The sequence below is a fragment of the Oculina patagonica genome, chromosome 4 (assembly GCF_052425735.1).
Source record: "Oculina patagonica isolate OP01 chromosome 4, crgOcupat, whole genome shotgun sequence".
Taxonomy (NCBI): domain Eukaryota; kingdom Metazoa; phylum Cnidaria; class Anthozoa; order Scleractinia; family Oculinidae; genus Oculina; species Oculina patagonica.
This window is the reverse complement of record NC_135761.1, coordinates 26017897-26034402: the sequence shown is the minus strand read 5'-3', so window position 1 is coordinate 26034402 and position 16506 is coordinate 26017897. Positions and strand designations below refer to the sequence as shown.

At 38.7% G+C, this 16506-nt stretch overlaps 3 protein-coding genes across 6 annotated transcripts in view; 1 reads left to right on the top strand and 2 right to left on the bottom strand.

Annotated features, from left to right (window-relative positions):
- Positions 1 to 16506, bottom strand: part of LOC144649957 (uncharacterized) — a 155086-nt gene that overhangs the window by 94861 nt on the left and 43719 nt on the right. The window lies entirely within an intron of this gene.
- Positions 1 to 16506, bottom strand: part of LOC144649989 (uncharacterized) — an 87139-nt gene that overhangs the window by 66469 nt on the left and 4164 nt on the right. The window lies entirely within an intron of this gene.
- Positions 2396 to 16506, top strand: part of LOC144649959 (sodium- and chloride-dependent GABA transporter 1-like) — a 31563-nt gene continuing 17452 nt past the window's right edge. Inside the window, exons 1-2 of one of the 4 annotated variants that reach the window (XM_078509558.1) lie at positions 2396 to 2450; positions 5085 to 5170. In XM_078509558.1, the coding sequence (XP_078365684.1) occupies positions 5105 to 5170 (66 nt within the window). In that variant the 5' untranslated portion in view covers positions 2396 to 2450; positions 5085 to 5104. Of the gene's footprint in view, positions 2459 to 5084; positions 5171 to 6699; positions 6808 to 10330; positions 10442 to 16506 lie in introns of those variants that run through there. The other 3 variants (XM_078509559.1, XM_078509561.1, XM_078509560.1) reach the window with 3 other exon arrangements.

Sequence of the window (16506 nt, the reverse complement as noted above, 5' to 3'; positions counted from 1 at the left end):
ATTCATTTCAATATATTGATATTCTATGTTGTCAATTAGCGTCTTAAAAAAAAAAAAAAAAAAAAAATTCTTATTTACCTCTAAGATCACCAAAAGTGAAGATCTCGCAAAATTTAAGGTTAAATTTGGAATTATACCCACGCTCCATCAATCGCTATTTGTTAGGGTTACGTACCAAAGTCAATATTTTAAAAGTTCTATATTTAGTCGCATTTACGCTTAGTATATTTTTGTAAGGGAAATTTATTTTTGGGAACAACTAACAAACGCACGTTCTAGAGCATGTCTCTCCAGCTTGCGTTTTAACTTTTCCTGTATAACGACTTCCTGTATACTTACCAAACACCTGTATTTAGCAATTCAGTACAAACCAGCTGACAATAGCTGCCAGGAATCAAAAGCCTAAATCCAGATATTGTGTGATAAGTCGGTTCAGTTTAGTTTGCTCAGCGGTCGGTTCGCCGGGTCGTACGCATGTACGCTAAACTGTTACAAGCAGAGCTTTACTACCTTTCTCTCTGTCCTCACGCGCTTAAGGGCCGGCCATCATTTAGAGGGGAGTTGCTCCGCTAGTAAAGGTTTGATAATTTATCCTCTTAAAGATGACTTTTCTGGATTTTGAGCAGTAATATTATGGCGCTTTCAGAAAAGTTATTTAGAGTCCTGCTTTAACGTTTTCATCCGTTCGAACTATTAAAAGCAGGTAAAACAAAAGAAATAGCGAGATCTGTGTTTTTGGGACAATTATTAATTGTTAATAGAGCGGTTTTCACTTGAGTGTCGAAAGTTAATACCTGATTCCCTCTATAGCGCGCGCCTGCAGGGAATCACGGTAGTTGTATTCATCAAACCATGCGCGAGACTCAGCAACGTGCAGCGTTGCATTGCTACGCTTAGTGATTGGCTTAAAAATCTCGCGCCACTTTCTCAGCCAATCAGAACTAAAACCAAAACCAATCGTGACTCGCTCGCGCACGTTTTCCCGCGCTTCGTGCTGGCTACATGTATTTGCTTCGAGTTTTGATTGGTTCACTGTATTGTCTGTGTCTTTTGTGATTGGCCAGAGTAATTACTTTGGTTTTGGTTTTACGATACTCAATTGAAAACTGCTCTATCATGTCATGATCGATCATAATAGGAATAGATATGATCAAAATGAGTTGTTTGAATCAAAAAGAATTCATGTAAGAAATAATCGTTTGAGTCATGTGAGATTGCGTGAGTCTCACGCTCACGATCAATGCATGAGACTTGAGAAGCCTGGACCAAAGAGATGTTGATCTTTAACACAAGCAAGATTAGGAGGATCCGGGGGCTTGCTCCCCCGAAAAAAAATGGTTTTAGGTTTATGCTAGCTTACTAGTAAAATAAGCCTCGCAGTGAACTTGAAACATGAATTGTTAAAAAGTTGTTCCAGAGTCTTATTACAGAAATTGCACTTTGAAAGTCAACCATTCTAGCCATATTTAATTTGAAGCATGTCGTTCACTCCGGATATCTCCACGAGCCACGTTCAAGATATAAAGATTTTCTTAATAAGTTAAGGTACATTACTGCTGTTTAGATACTTTACCAAGAAGAAGATAGATGGTGGATTGAAGAAGGATTAAAAATTTATTCGTTGAAACAGGCGCCCCAAAATTTGTGACCCTCCTCTAATCGTGGCTCCAAAACCATTTTGCCCTCCCAAAATGGGAGCCCAAAAAATCTTAGCCCTCCCCACAAAATTGCCGGTCCCCTCCCCCAGTAATTAATGACCGCTCCCTTACCTGAACATTTTTGATGGCAGAAACTTAGCGCTGAGTCCTTGTACCCTCTTGAATTGATTTGAGTTTAAGTTTAAAGAGATGTCAATGCTTTCTGTAAAGTCTGTTATTTGGCAAAAGCCACTTACTAGGTAACCGACGAAAACCCGACGAAGAAATACAAGCTTTATGGTCTTCAACCTAAGTAGGTAAATTCGGAATAAATTTCGAAAGCAGAATTTCTGAACTATAAACCATTATTCCAAACTTCTACACTCTGTCACTGTGAACTTTGTAAACTTGCTGAAACTTGCAAACTTTCTGAGCTTGGAGGCTGAACCTTTGTCTCATTTGATTAGCCGCTTTGATTGGCTGACCGAGTCATTCAATGAATGTGATGAGAATTAGCAAGCTGATCTCGAAATTTAAACAAGATTTTTATTTCTTCGACAAACGTTTTCCGTAGTTACATTTCAAAAAAGCAATAAACCGCATTTTCTGGTGGTTTACTGGCATAATAAAACCACTTGAGATGTTTGGAGAACACTTGAAAAGCTTGTAAATCACTCGCCTATTAAACGGCTCGTAATTTCTCGTGTTCTCCCAACATCCCGCGTGGTCAGTTTATTTCGCCAGTACACTAGAAACCACCCCACAGATCGACCACAATTCTTCGGCCCCGACACGTCGGTGAATGCCGTAAAGGTGAGATAGTTGTATAGCCCTTTTTATATCCAATCAGTAGTATTCTATTTTAAACTTTTCACTGATAAATGCACTGCACGGAAGCTCACCGAGCGGCTGGTTCGAACACAGCCAAAGCCGTACAAGTTTGTATAGATTTATGAGCGTTTGTATGGATTTCAAAATTCGCTGAGAATAAGAATTTTATGTCATTTTTCCTTTGAAAAGCTACAATAAAGCTGTACCATACACAATAAAGCTTGACAGTCAAGTTTAATTACCCGGTGTCCTTATTTTGTCTTTCCAGTCCGATTCTAGTGCTTTGGAACGGCCAGCCGCGCGATTTTTTGTCAACTTATTTTCAAATCCATACAAACGTTCATAAGCTTATATAGTACGCTTTATTTTAAATTCATACAAACTCTTAAAATACGCTGTGGTTTGAATAGACCTTTCTTGACAATAAGGCAGCGATGCACGATAAAGCATGATACAGAGTTTGTTTGGAAATTTCTGGGAGTTCTAGGTCAAATTACTTTCAATAAAGAAATTTACTGCGCCATTCATGAATTGCAAACATATAAGCCATTAGATGAATGAATTTACTTATGAAATTTGAGGATTGTGGCCCTTTTGCGATAATTGGAACTTAAAATAGCTTAATAATGGTCGACATGTCGGAAAAGGTTTTGAGTAGTTTACGTTGCCACGAAGAAAAAACTCCGTTTATTTATTTCTTGCTCTTGAGTCACCCAGGTGAATGATTTTAGTTCTGAGAATCAAACATCCAAATTAGCTTTTAATGTATTTATCTTTTTTTTTTATCTTCAGTTGGTATTCATGATTATAAAAAGGAAATATTCAAATAAATAAATAAATTGCAGTGATATAAAGTCAACTCTTAGCTACGCGAAAACCAATTTTTTTTAAAAACGATGATTACTCTATAGCCTGCGAACAGGCTTTCTGGAGAGCGCTCGGCCGGCGGGGCGTCCAAGCGCCGTCCAAGCGCTCTTTGGAAATCTCCGGAAAGCCTGTTCGCAGGCTAATTACTCTATGCTTACCATTTCGCTCTAGCTGGGATATATAAGCAATAGGGACATTTATAACTGATGGAAATGCGCTGCTTTTTGTCATGGAAGCGATTGGAAGGCATTAAGTCTCCCCCCCCCCCCGGGGGCCATTCAGTATCGAGGAGGCCTGAAGGGTACTCCCCTAAAAACCGCGATCTAGCCCGCTATACACTCTCGTAAGCGGACAGCTCCACTTACGGCCGCCTTGTTTGAAAACCCGTTTAACTCCCATACAAACTCTGTATTTTTACATTCTCGTAAGTGGTCACGGACACTTTCAGAGATTACGAATTGTTACTTTTTCCTTGTTTTTAAGCTCCCGTAAGCGGACACCCCAAAGAAAATCCTGCAACCTCTGCATCCTTTTTTTATCAATGAACTTGATGTCGCCGTTCGCCACAATGATTTTACAGTACCATATTTCAGCGTCAAGTTATCCACGTCCGTCCGGTTATTGTTAGCTGGGCAAGCTCTCGTAAGCGACCACTTATCCTCTACAGCTCTAGTGGCCGCTTACGAGAACCATTCTTGTAAGTTTGTAAGCGGCCATGCAGCTCCAGTTACGGACCCTTTTTTCGCGTCCCGAGGGTGTCCGCTTACGAGAGCTTAGACTGTAAGTGATTAAAAAATGCTCTCAACATTTTGATTGGTCACAACCACAACAGGGCCGGTTCATTCACGCGATAGATGTCATTAGTACAGATCAGTACATAAACACGCTTGGCTGCTCAAATCATGTCCTGTCAAAGCCTCTATAATTTCAATTAATTTGTTGGGTCGGTTGTTTCCCCTTTGAACTGAGTTGGTGGAAACAAACCCCTGACAAGCACGCAAAACGGACCTATTTTTTTGACACGAAATTCAACCCAAAAATTGGGGCTATCTGTTACTGCTCTAGGTTAGATTTGACGCAAAACAGTGTAAGTTTCACAATAGCTGGAGCAGAAACCTGTTGGTGGTCCTAACTTAGACGGATTAGGGGGGTGATTCGCAAAAGCAGGGTGGGTGGGTGGTTAATATTATACATAAATGCATACGAAGCCTTAACTGGTCAGACGCCGCGCGAATGTTACTGTTCTGAAATAGATCTTGCTCATTTGCCGTCCTTGTCATTTTTTATGCTCTCAATTTGTAGTCAGAATCCCGGCCGGTTGCTGAACGAAACTTCCTCTTAGGCAGTCACATGGATATAAAGATTAAGTGCACCCCCCCCCCCCCCCCAACCCATCTCCATCCCGTAAGTTAGGTCATATTTCTTGAGGATATAAGTCAGAATCATAGATATGAAGAAAGTTTGCTTCTTCTAATTGTGTTTATTTTTCGGCAAGTCACTTATTGTCTAATGTCAACAACAAAGTTTAGGATAACACTCCTTCATGAATTAAATATTCCGGCTGCTTTGTTATGCATTTATTTTCACGCCATCCCTTGTTTCCTTTAAACAGTCTTCAATCATCAAAAAGCTCCGTGTGGATTATTACAGCAATAAGTTAATGTTTGACCTGCGAGGTTGATTACAAAACATTGTGAAATGCGTATAGCAGCTCGGAACGACTAATCTTGTCGATTTTCATCTGGAAAGGCGTAAATCAAGCAACCTACATGGATACCCCGAGGGATTTGAAAGAGGATGGAACAGCGACAAAACCAGTAACCGATGGCGAAAAGGTGATATAATTTCATATGTTTAATTTAGGACGACCTTGTTAACAACACACTACAATGAGTTCCCGGGCGTAAGTTACGATTTAATTCCGCTTCAAATCCCATCATAGGTTTCTGAAAGCTTGCGGTCCATTTGTTTCCGTGTTATTTAGAATTGGTCTTTTGTTAATCTTGTAAAAAAAAACTGTATCACGTCATAGACGAATCTTGTTTGCAGATTTCTATTTAGTGCTTTATGAGCGCGTTCTCGTGAGTTGCGTCGTTGCGCAACTAAAGGGCCCACTACAATGGAAGCAATCCGCTTATATTTCGCAGCTGAAAACTTCGAAACCGCAGGCTAATGATACAGTATCCCTGAGAAGGGTCTTAAGACATAATACTGAAATGGAATTCGGTCGATTTTGTCGATGTCTGGTCTTCACAGTATGAACTGCGCTAGCCGGTGATGTGTTTTTTCCGGGATTGTTTTCTTATTTCTAGCGTGGTTTCGAGATTCCTTTGTAGTCAATCTTCTCTAGTGTGGCCCTTAAGTAAACAACAGTTATGTAGTTCAAATACAGCCAGAAGGTCAACCACGCAAGGTTTTCAATGTTTTTTTAATTCATTTAAAATGTGTAATATGTTTATATTAGTGTTAAATTAAAGGCAAAAAAAATCATCGATCTCAAGCTTTTCTGCCAGCTCAACTGATATCAGAAAGGTATGCGACTCTCTCATGGGATAGTTTCTCAAAACCCGTTTTAGATGTTAAATTTGAGATCAATAGATGAGAGTTGACAAAATTAAAAACTTCAGTTTTTCAGCTCAATAGTTAAGCGAAGTCGGAAGAATAGAACACACTTCGACCACTTCATTTCGAAGTGATTTTGACCTTGCGACATATCTTTATTGCAAAACCTCTCCAAATGTGATCAAAACAATGTACTTTCGGAATCGACATCGTGGGCTAAAATGTTAAAACATAGTTAGCTTTCGCAAAGTTTGCCTCATGGCCGACGATAAAGTCGGGTGAAGAAAACTGGACCAATTTCTCGTTTCGAACGCGTGTTTATGGAAAAAAGCCCTGTTCGTGACACTTCTGTCACTCAACAAAGGGTCGAGGAAAATGCCACGGAGACTGTGCGAGCAGGTCACGCGAAAGCGGAACGACGTTTCCGTGTCTCGGTCTCGCCTGTTCCCTTAGCTGGCCGCTCGGAGACGAATTTCGCAGTGAAAAAAAAAATGATGAAAGCTTAAATTGTGTTTCAGACAGAATACAAATAGCCCCAATCATTTTTCATGCTAAAAGTATATTTAGACAAGTTTTTGACGTTGGGGGTAATTCCAAATTTTTCCGGACACTATGTTTTTCTGTATTCTTATATTTTTATTTAATATTAATAGTTTCTTACATCTTTCAATACGCACTTCTCTTTACATACACACGCACATTACAAGTTAGACTTGCATTCGCAGGAGACCGCTGAATACGGAAACGGAGGGCACGCGGGGGGCATGAAAAACAAAATGGTGGGGGATCGTGGCGGAACGTTCCGAGCCATTCTTCGATTAAAAAATGAATTCCGCGCGGTCACGCATCGACACGAAACAAGCGACTTGGAGCAAGTCTAATTACAAGTACAGAAGATCGGCTTTACCTGGTTCGTATTTTAAATTAAAACTTTAAATAGATAAAGCTTTATTGTTTCACAGGACAATTTTTAAAAAATCACCACCTGCCACGTTGTTTGCACAAGAGCAAGACGTTTGACTTTGTCTTTTCCTTTAAAAAAGAAAAGTCAAAAATGATTTTATGATTAGCTTCATGAACAAATTTTTTATCTAAACAAATCATAATTGGCGGTATAGGAATACTGGAATAATAAACGTTTTAACCTTTTCTTGATAGAGTCGATCAATTCATCAAAACTTAACTTTCGTTTAGTTCGATTGTCACATTTGAAGTAGATTCCAAGGATTTTGAGAGCTTTTTTTGATCTTTATACCCTTAAAAAGGTTATGGTAGAGGGATAAATGTCCAGAGTTTCCAAGTAACATAATTTCTGATTTGTCAAGATTAATGTTTTAACATTAACTTTAAAGTTAACAGCACTCTCCAAACATTTCTAAAAGCTTAAGAACTGAATCTTAATATAAAAAACATCGTTCAAGAGAAAAGCCGTTAGATCATCTGCAAAAATCTGCAGTTTTATTTGTATCCGTCTATCATGATTCCCTGGATGTTTTTGTTACTCTGTTTACCTATATTTAAAATCTCTAAGACAATGATAAACAAACAGGAGGAAAGAAAGTGGGTCTTCTTGCCTTACACCTCGCTGAATTTCAAAGGAGCAGTAATAAAACCATTATTCATCACGCAACTTGATATATTTTTTATACTATAATTGAAGGTAGGAACTGTACAGACAGTTGCTCAGAGTTTCACGCACGAAGCAATCATCAGACTATGCCGTATATTTTTTTATAAAAAGTCTTAAGCCATTGAATAAACGAAGGTCCCAAACGAAAAGTAGAAAGGGTGCAATACAAGAGATCCCTACTTACAGAGTCAAACGCTTTTTTAAAATCACTTGCTATTAGTCTTTCTTGAATTTGATATTTTTAGTGTAATCCAAAACGTCGCCAATAGATCTAAAAGCATCAAAGATAGTCTTTGACATTGCACTTTGCTTATGGTGTATGATGTTAGGAGAACAGCCTCTAGGCTTTGCTACGGCTTTTGAGCTAATTTTCACCTCAACATTCATGGACAGTATTGGCCTCCAATTTCATTTATCCCTTCTGTCTTTATCTTTCATTTCAATAAGTGTTACGATAGCTCGCTTCTGTGCACAGTTTTCTTTACAGGCGTTCAAAGAAGCCTCAATGTCAGTTACCTTTTCCCTTTTTTATGCGCCTTTTCTTTGCCGTATTCCATCGAGACCTATCGTATACCTTTTTGTTACTTATTTTCGCGGGACTTAATTTTCGCGATTTTCGCGATTTTCAAAAAATCGCGAAATTAAAGACCCGCGAAAATTAATTCCAACCGATTTCTATTGTATTTTTTATGCTAATTACGTATTTTTGGCCAAATCGCGAAAATTAAGACTCGCGAAATATTCCTGTTCCATTTTCGCGAAATTAAGTGCCCGCGAAAATAAGTAACAATAAGGTATTCTATATTTAATTAAGTCCCACAAAAGCATTTCATCGGTAACTGTGTGTTAAACTCATCCAACCAAATTGGCATACTCTCGTTTATTAATGTGAAGGCTGGGCCCTCGCCTTTTTTATCTCAGGCTCTTTCTTCATAAGACGAAGTCTTTGTCTTATGAAAGGCACGACAAAAACCTCAAAACCGTCCAAAAAGATGAAATACCCCAAAAGGACAACAGAAACCAAAAGGTGAGAAAATTTTATTGGAAAGACTGAGGTAAATATTATTTCGTCGAGCGCTTTTATTTCACGTTATTTTTACTCCATACAAAGTCTTATAGAGCGCTCAAATTCCCAACGACCTAAATTGTAACAGAACACTGCGTTCTTCTAGTAGTCACGTCCCACTCGATACGCTTCCATTAATCATTCATACGCTTTATTTAGCCGCTTACACTAACCATTTAAATATTCGATCGATTTCTCGAATCGTGAGTTTGGGACGCCTGTGGTTTGATAAACGTCCTCACACCATGGTCGCCCCCAATCCCCTCTTCGGGACACTGCTGCTATTGGACTCAGCAATGTGCTCTCAAGTTGTAAATTGCATTGACTTTTGTGCCACGCCCGTAGCACGCTTATGGCACGCTTAAAAGTAACTGGCGCAAAAATGAAAAGAACTACAAATTGAAAATGATTGCTAACTCGAAAATTAGACCTGACTAAATTGTTAAAAATTCTTTTGAGTTGATAATTTGTCCTCTTGTGTCGGCAAAACCAAGCTCTACTTTATGTATGCAGCGTTTTTAGTCCAGGTGAATGTTATTCGTTGACCACGCAAACAGTCAAAATTATATGATTATTTATAATATTAATTTTCTTGTGATATTTACGCTAGTCGTCTTTTTAGGTTTTATATTTTTTATTCACTTATCCTGACTGTAACTTACAAAGATTCTAAAATAAGCTTTTGTTTCAAAGATCATGCGTTGCGCTCAATTTTCTTCCCTTTTATTTGTGCACATGGCTTTCAACAATAGTTTAGGTTACTAAATCTTTTTCTCTGCTTGTTATCTCAGCTATGTGCCTAACACTTGTTTTTTTTTTCAACACATCAAGAAACGTTTCTTGGCTTAAATATTTGTAAACTGATGACAGAAAAAAGTGTTTCCTCTTCAACAAAGGAATAATGCAAATTGTAATTATCTCCCATAGGCGCAGGTGACGCGACACGGGTGGTAAAAAACTGAATTATAACCCTCCGTGAACGCTTTGCTTTAAAACGCATGCAAAATAGTAATTTAAACAGAGCGAAAAGTGCTCACGACAAAAAAATGTGGCGAATTAAAAATACTCTTTATTTATACTCCGATATTAGTTTGGCTGCTTTCTTTTTATTTTATTTTTGCTGAAGAAAATGTCGTTCACAGTTCTTCAGAAAGAGTTCTTCCTGTTTTAAATGTCTGTAAATGCAGGCGGCCTTTAAGTTAATAAGCGTTTTTGTGAAGCTTATTAACTCAAAACGTTGTGAGCTTTCAAACATAACAGCTAACTACCTACAGGTCTAGAGTAATATACAAGTTAGAAACACTTATTTTTTATTTTGAAATGATATTTTTACACTATTGTTATTAAAATGTGATGTAACTTGACTCGTGCTTTAGAAAGCCTTTAAAAATGGCATTTTATTTTTGGGTTTCATTTTCTGGGACATATATAATTAAAACTATTATATTTAGCGAAGAACTATGCTTTTTATCTTGTACCGGCTTCAACATCCAAACTACGATTTATGACTAAGCCTTGACATGAACTTTCATTTTGCTCTTTCGAATTTTGCCCTTCATTTTCGCACCAGACGCAGAAGAAAGGAATTATTCTGAAAGTAAATCAGTCTTAACACGTAGTGTGAAGTTTTGGCGAGAGAGTCTCGTACACAAACGATTTTTCTAACCACTGAGAGTCGCGCGTGTAGAATTTATTATGAGCACAGGGTTCTAAAAACAATGACAACGCTTTACTAATTAAATCTTTTCACTCTTTGAATGCGACACAAACACAATAGTGTTATCCGTTCTCATTGCGTGGGTTTCCCGTTTTTCAAGCCGGATATCGTGTTTTGCAGTCCAGCTAAATGTAAGTAAGCTTTATTTTTCATGATAGCTTGAGGGATATGCAGTTTATGTAGCGAGGGCCAATATCATTTCGAAAAAAAAGAAGTTCAAATTCGATAAACAATGCTCGCGCTCTTTATTTTATTACGCCTAGTAATTGTTTGAGTCGTAACATTTTAACCGTTAGAATTCATACCTTGCAAGAAATCGTTTGCATATAATTATCAAGGCTGAATTGTCGGTTTTTTGTGTGATACGATGAAAGGTAATTGTTGCTTTTAAAAAAATCTTTTATTTTCCGAGAAGAGATAATCGCTAGAACTGATGCGAACTACAAGTAACTTGTTTGCAGGGGATACATTATTGTTTAGCTATTGTTTGTTTTCTTTTCATGCGTATCGATATCTGGAAGATACCGGAACGATTATAGCAAAACAAACGATAAGGGATTATGAAATTTAGAAATTAACATGCTTCACAATTCCTCTAAAATCTCTTGTCTTCACGGTATAGTTTAAGTATTAGAATATAAAATATCACACATCTTTACCTAACGTAATCGTCCAAACCAAGCATTATCTAATATACGTTTTCTACTTCAAAAATTAGCGCACAAAACAAAAAGTATTTGTTTCAATGAGATATAGGATGAAACTTTAGCTGTTGTAAGATTACTATCGCTAGCTATCATTTACTTATCCCTTCGTACTATTCATACTTTCTTTGCAAACAAAGGACAAACATTTGATATTTACTGGTCACGTATTGATCAAAGATGAAACGATATATCACAGCTGTAAGCCATTTTAGTAGAAGTTTTACAAATCTGAACATGATTGGTTCTTCTCTAATTGACTACACTGCAGGCTTAATGTTCCAATCGATCACTGCCAACTATAAAAGTACAAAGAGCGAGCTAGTGAAACTATTTTTTACAGTATCTTATTGTTACTTATCTTCGCGGGAACTTAATTTCGCGAAAATCGAACGGGCATATTTCGCGGACTTAATTTTCGCGATTTGGCCAAAAATAGGTCATTAACATAAACAATAAAATAAAAAACGTTTAAAATAAATTTTCGCGGGGCTCTAATTTCGCAATTTTTTGCAAATCGCGAAAATTAAGTCCCGCAAAAACAAGTAACAATAAGGTATATAACTCAGTGAAATCTGTTATACTACTGAATTGATATGAATTCATAACATTGTGTTGTATAGCCGCAGCTGACAAAACTGTTGCGATAAAGGGTTTCTGCAACTGATTACAAAAGGTATAACTTATTTTTCCTCTTTTCTGCAACCGATTCAGAAACCTCCTGATCGCAACGGTTTTTCGTTAAATGTTACAATAGGTAGTGGTATTTTCCATGAAACTTGTCTCTCTGTTTACGAGAATCTGGAGAGAGGTGGTACTCAAAAATGTTTTATGCGGGGAGGGAGGGGATGGAGGGGAAGGTGGTACACAAAATTGTTTTATACGGATGTCCAACCCTACCCTTTTATATACCATTTCTGACAGGAAAGGCAACCCTTTTATCTACCCCTTTCACATATCCACATAGGGGATATTGCATCTCTTCCCTTGAATAATCCCTTAAGATACTTAGATGAATCGACTGCTCGGTAGGTCTGTTCGGGATACAGTAGAACCCCGGTAACTCGAACTCTGAAGGGAAACGCCGTTCGAGTTAGCGGGGTTTCGAGTTATCGGGGTGATTGAATATTTAATGCCAAGTAATAATTGAAGTTACTGATTTACGCACTAGTTCAGTCGTCAATACTTATCTCGTTGACTCTACACGATCTATCGTGGATAGAGTGGAAAAGGCGTCAAATCGGATCTGTTTTGTTGCTCTAATAGGGCAACCGTGGTGGTTGCAGAACCGGGATTCGGTTCGGGGTTGACCAAAATTGGATCGGGAAGAAATTTAGTTCGAGTGTGGGGTTTTCGGTTTCCGGTCGGTTCCGGTACAAATGACTGAAAGTGAGTCAATCAGGGAATGGAAGTGTGTTCGAGTTGGCGGGGTTGTTCGAGCTTCCGAGTTCGAGTTACCGGGGTTCTACTGTATTTGTAAGGCCCTTTTTAACACCTAAAACGACAGTTTTTCTTACCATTTTCTATACTCCATCTCTTAAAATACCTACGCGTTTATTTATCTACAGCTGTAAAAAGCTACCCCTTTCGGACGAAGCCTCCCCGTGTAGTCCACAAAAGTACCCCCGGATGAGAGTGAGCGGAAGAAGTCCATGAGTTATCACACTGTCTTACAGGGTGGTGAATAAATGGCACCTGAGAAGCCAATCAAATAACCAGTTTATCAATAGTTGACTGAACAACTACGAAGTTCGATTATGTTACTCATGTTTGTTTCATGCGGAAGATGGATGAGCTGTTTTTTAGAATTGTTTGTTTGGAAAATACTTTTACACGGGGCTTATTTGTTACATTTATTGCTTTGAGGTTGTAAGCATTGTCGAACTCAGTCATCGCTTTAAGATAACCCGCTAAATCGGGCGAACAAGGCGCGCATACACAGTTACTCTAGGCAGCAAGCATTGCGCTTCTAGACCAGTTCGGGAAAAGTTACAGTTCAGTGATGGCGAAATCCAGTTTCAGAAAACTGGTTGATGCCTGCGAGTTTTACCACCTAAGTTAAGCAACATAACGTAGGCCTCTTTGCGCTATGAATGCTGGGTTGACAGTTTTTGACGGAAATTCTTCAAGCCCTTCAACAAAGATTTAACGGCATTGGTTCCCCCCACTGAATTTTGACAGGCACAAAATGTTACATGAGACATAAAACAAGCAGACTGCGTGGTACGAGGTTCAATACCCATTTAACTGAGCAGCCAACTACTAAGTCCATATTGGTCAGTATATAGAGCGGTTTTCACTTGAGTGTCGGTTTGCGTTTGCTTTGGTTTTGTTACTCGCTTAGTGATTGGCTTCTCTCGCGCCACTTTCTTGCTTGTATCGGTCCCCAATCGTGACTGCTCGCGCACGTTTTCCCGCTCTTCGTGCCGCTACATGTTTTGCTTCGTTTTGTTGGTTCACTGGATTGTCCGTGTCCTTTGTGTTGGCCGGTTTCTTTGGTTTTGTTTTCGCCTCACTTACTCTCTACTCTACTCTCCACGGACTGTACATGTACAGACAGTGCAGGCACAATGATATACAAATCGCCTCCGCATTTCCTTGTGTTAAGCGAAATAATTTTATAACTGCTGCTGCCCCCGCTCTCCCGGGCCGCGGGCTCCGCCGCGGCGCTCGTCCCCGGCCTCCGCGTCGGGCCCCCGCTCTCGGCCCGGGCCTCCCGCCCGCCCGCCCGCCGCCCCCTCCCTTCGTCCCTCCCCTCGCCTCCGCCCCCCCCCCTGCCTCCCCCCCCCCCCCCCCCCGCTCCCGCTGGGCTTCTGCGCCGCGCCCACGCAGAAGTGGTGATATGATCATTTTTTTTTTCGATACGAAACACAGACTGTACTATTACAAAAAAAACGGGTTTCAAGAAACGACTTATTTCTGTCCGACTTATAGAGAGACTTACAGATATCAAGCCGATTGTCAGCGGCAACGCAAGTAGACGCAAGCTAAAAACATGCGTCCACTTGCGTCTTCGTTTGGCCAGGACCTGCGTGCACTTGCGTTGACTTGCGTTCACTTTGATCGAGATCAAATTTGCACTTAAGTAAAAGCAAATTTTTTTACCGTTTGGCCACCCATCGCAAGTCAACGCATTTTTTGCAGTTTACTTAAAATACTGAATTGAATCTCGTAGCATTTTAAATGACTTTTTTTGCAAATTTGCGTACACTTGCGACTGAACATGCGTGTTCGTTTGGCCACCCAACGCGTCTGTACACAAGTTAATTAACTTGCGACTACTTGCGTCCACTTGCGTTACAGTTTGGGCAGTGCTTTTGGCCAGTGCTTTAGTTCATTGCAGACTTTCCGTTCATGGCATTTTCAATCTCATCATCGACTCATCGTAAACGTGCTTGTTCTCATTTTGGCTCCTAAGTGAATAGAGGAATCTTTGGCTTCTAAAACATATCAACATCATGTCTATCTTCACAAGGATAAGAAAAATCGATAAATTGTTGGAAGCAGGAAGATGATTATTTAATTGAATACGTTGCCACCCGCGCTCCCACCCACATCTCTCGAAAGATTTATTGCTTTCAGCTGTATTAATTCAACTTACACCTTATCCATTAAAGACCGCAGTTTTAAAATCTCTGTGCAGTCAAAATTCCTCAGTTATCTTCCCATCCAATGGTAAGCAAAAAGAACTGATATTTCTTTGGGTAAAGTTGCTCGAAGTCCTTTTGGATTCAATTGTTAGATTGTTGGGTGGCTCATGAGCCTTTGTGTAAGTTATATTGAAGACTTGAAGTTTTTTTAAAATCATTTTGGAATTCCCAGTGTCAAAGATAGACTACTTTAGTAGTATAAATTTTTAATTTTGGGGAACCAGATTCGTGAGTTACTTCTTTAAATCAATTAACAGAATGCTTATCTATACAACTTAATAATTTTGTCCTTAGAGTTCAGTAGTGCTGATCACTAAAAATCATTATGCAGTTTACGTTATAAATTATTTCTTTAATTTGTTTGATGTCTTTTTAGATTTTGTTCGATCGTTTAATAGCTAGAGAGCTATCAAAAAGCTGATTTTCACAATCTTTAACACGAGCCCCCAATAGCAAAAGTTCTAAAAAGGGATTTAACTTCCGGGGATTAAATTATTTATATTCCAGAACCTAATTTGAAAGTTATGTCTTTTGATTCAATTTACAGATTACGTATCTTGTAACTTACAGTCAGCTATTACGCATCGTTTTAGCTTCTTTAAATGCTCAACTGATCAGAGTTAACTTTCTCCTGGCATTCTGAAGCCAGAGTATGGTAAAGTTTCTAAATGGGATTTAATGTAATCCAGCTTAGCTATCATATTTTTTGACGACCCATACACTTAAAGTCTGAAATTCACTCAATCTTACGCACAGACCTTTAAAGGCTTCCGCTAATTTACTGAATTTAAACTTCAACCTTCAAGAAGTTCACTCAAGGTGATAATGCGATGATTAAATACTCTAGAATGTTGGAGTGTGTTGCAGATAGGATGTTTCAAAGAGTCTTTAGCATTTAAAATGTTCGCGTTCAGTGTGCTAGATATTCCCGAATGTTGTATAAATTATTACTTGTAAGGGCAGACTTTTAGTCAGAATAGGGTTTGTCCATGCGTTTAGACAACTCCCAGCTATTCGTTTTCAAACTGTAAAAAAAATGAAAGTATTTTTTTAACGGCATGCTGAGAACGGTTAAAAAACTCTGCCGGTCGATTTTAACATGTACTGATGAAATTTAAATCAATTGTGTTTGTTACTTATAAGCTATTTAATATTTCGATCGACCCGAGCACAGCGCTAAATTTGAAGGGGTTTTCAAGGGCGGTTAGCAGAGGTATAAAAAGAAGTGTTTTCAAATAGGCGTAAAAACCGTTATTGTTTAAAACTGCGAGATCATTATCTTCTACTTTAACGTAATTATCGGAACTCAACAAAGGATTCATTTAAAGATAACTGTCAATTAGAGTACAAAATTACATGAACTTTTCTATTTCGAAGCCGTATTATTGCTACAGTAAAAGTTATCGTTTATACAGTGGGATTAAAAAGAAAATATCTTACGAGGGCGCCACGCGGACATATTTCATATTGTGGGCTCATTAGCTCGAAAAATGTTGCGAAACAATAAAACCACCAAAAACTTCCCACTAGGTTGAAACAATAAAGATTTTGTGAGCTTTTCTGGATTTACGTTGAAAATCAAAGTGTACCAGATATCTTTTGCGTCACTGGGTTTAAACGTATTTCACTGGTCGAAAGATACCAAAATAACTTCGTACACGAGATAAGAAACTTATTTCCCAAGCGCTTTTCGTGAAACACCTGGCATCGACCGTTAATAATCTAAATTTACGACCTGCTTTATCAAAATAAACTAACATTTAGGGTGAAAATAATGGCGCGTCTTCTGGCCAATAGGAGCGCGATGTTTAAATGTTTCTTTATAAGGAACCAAATATGAGG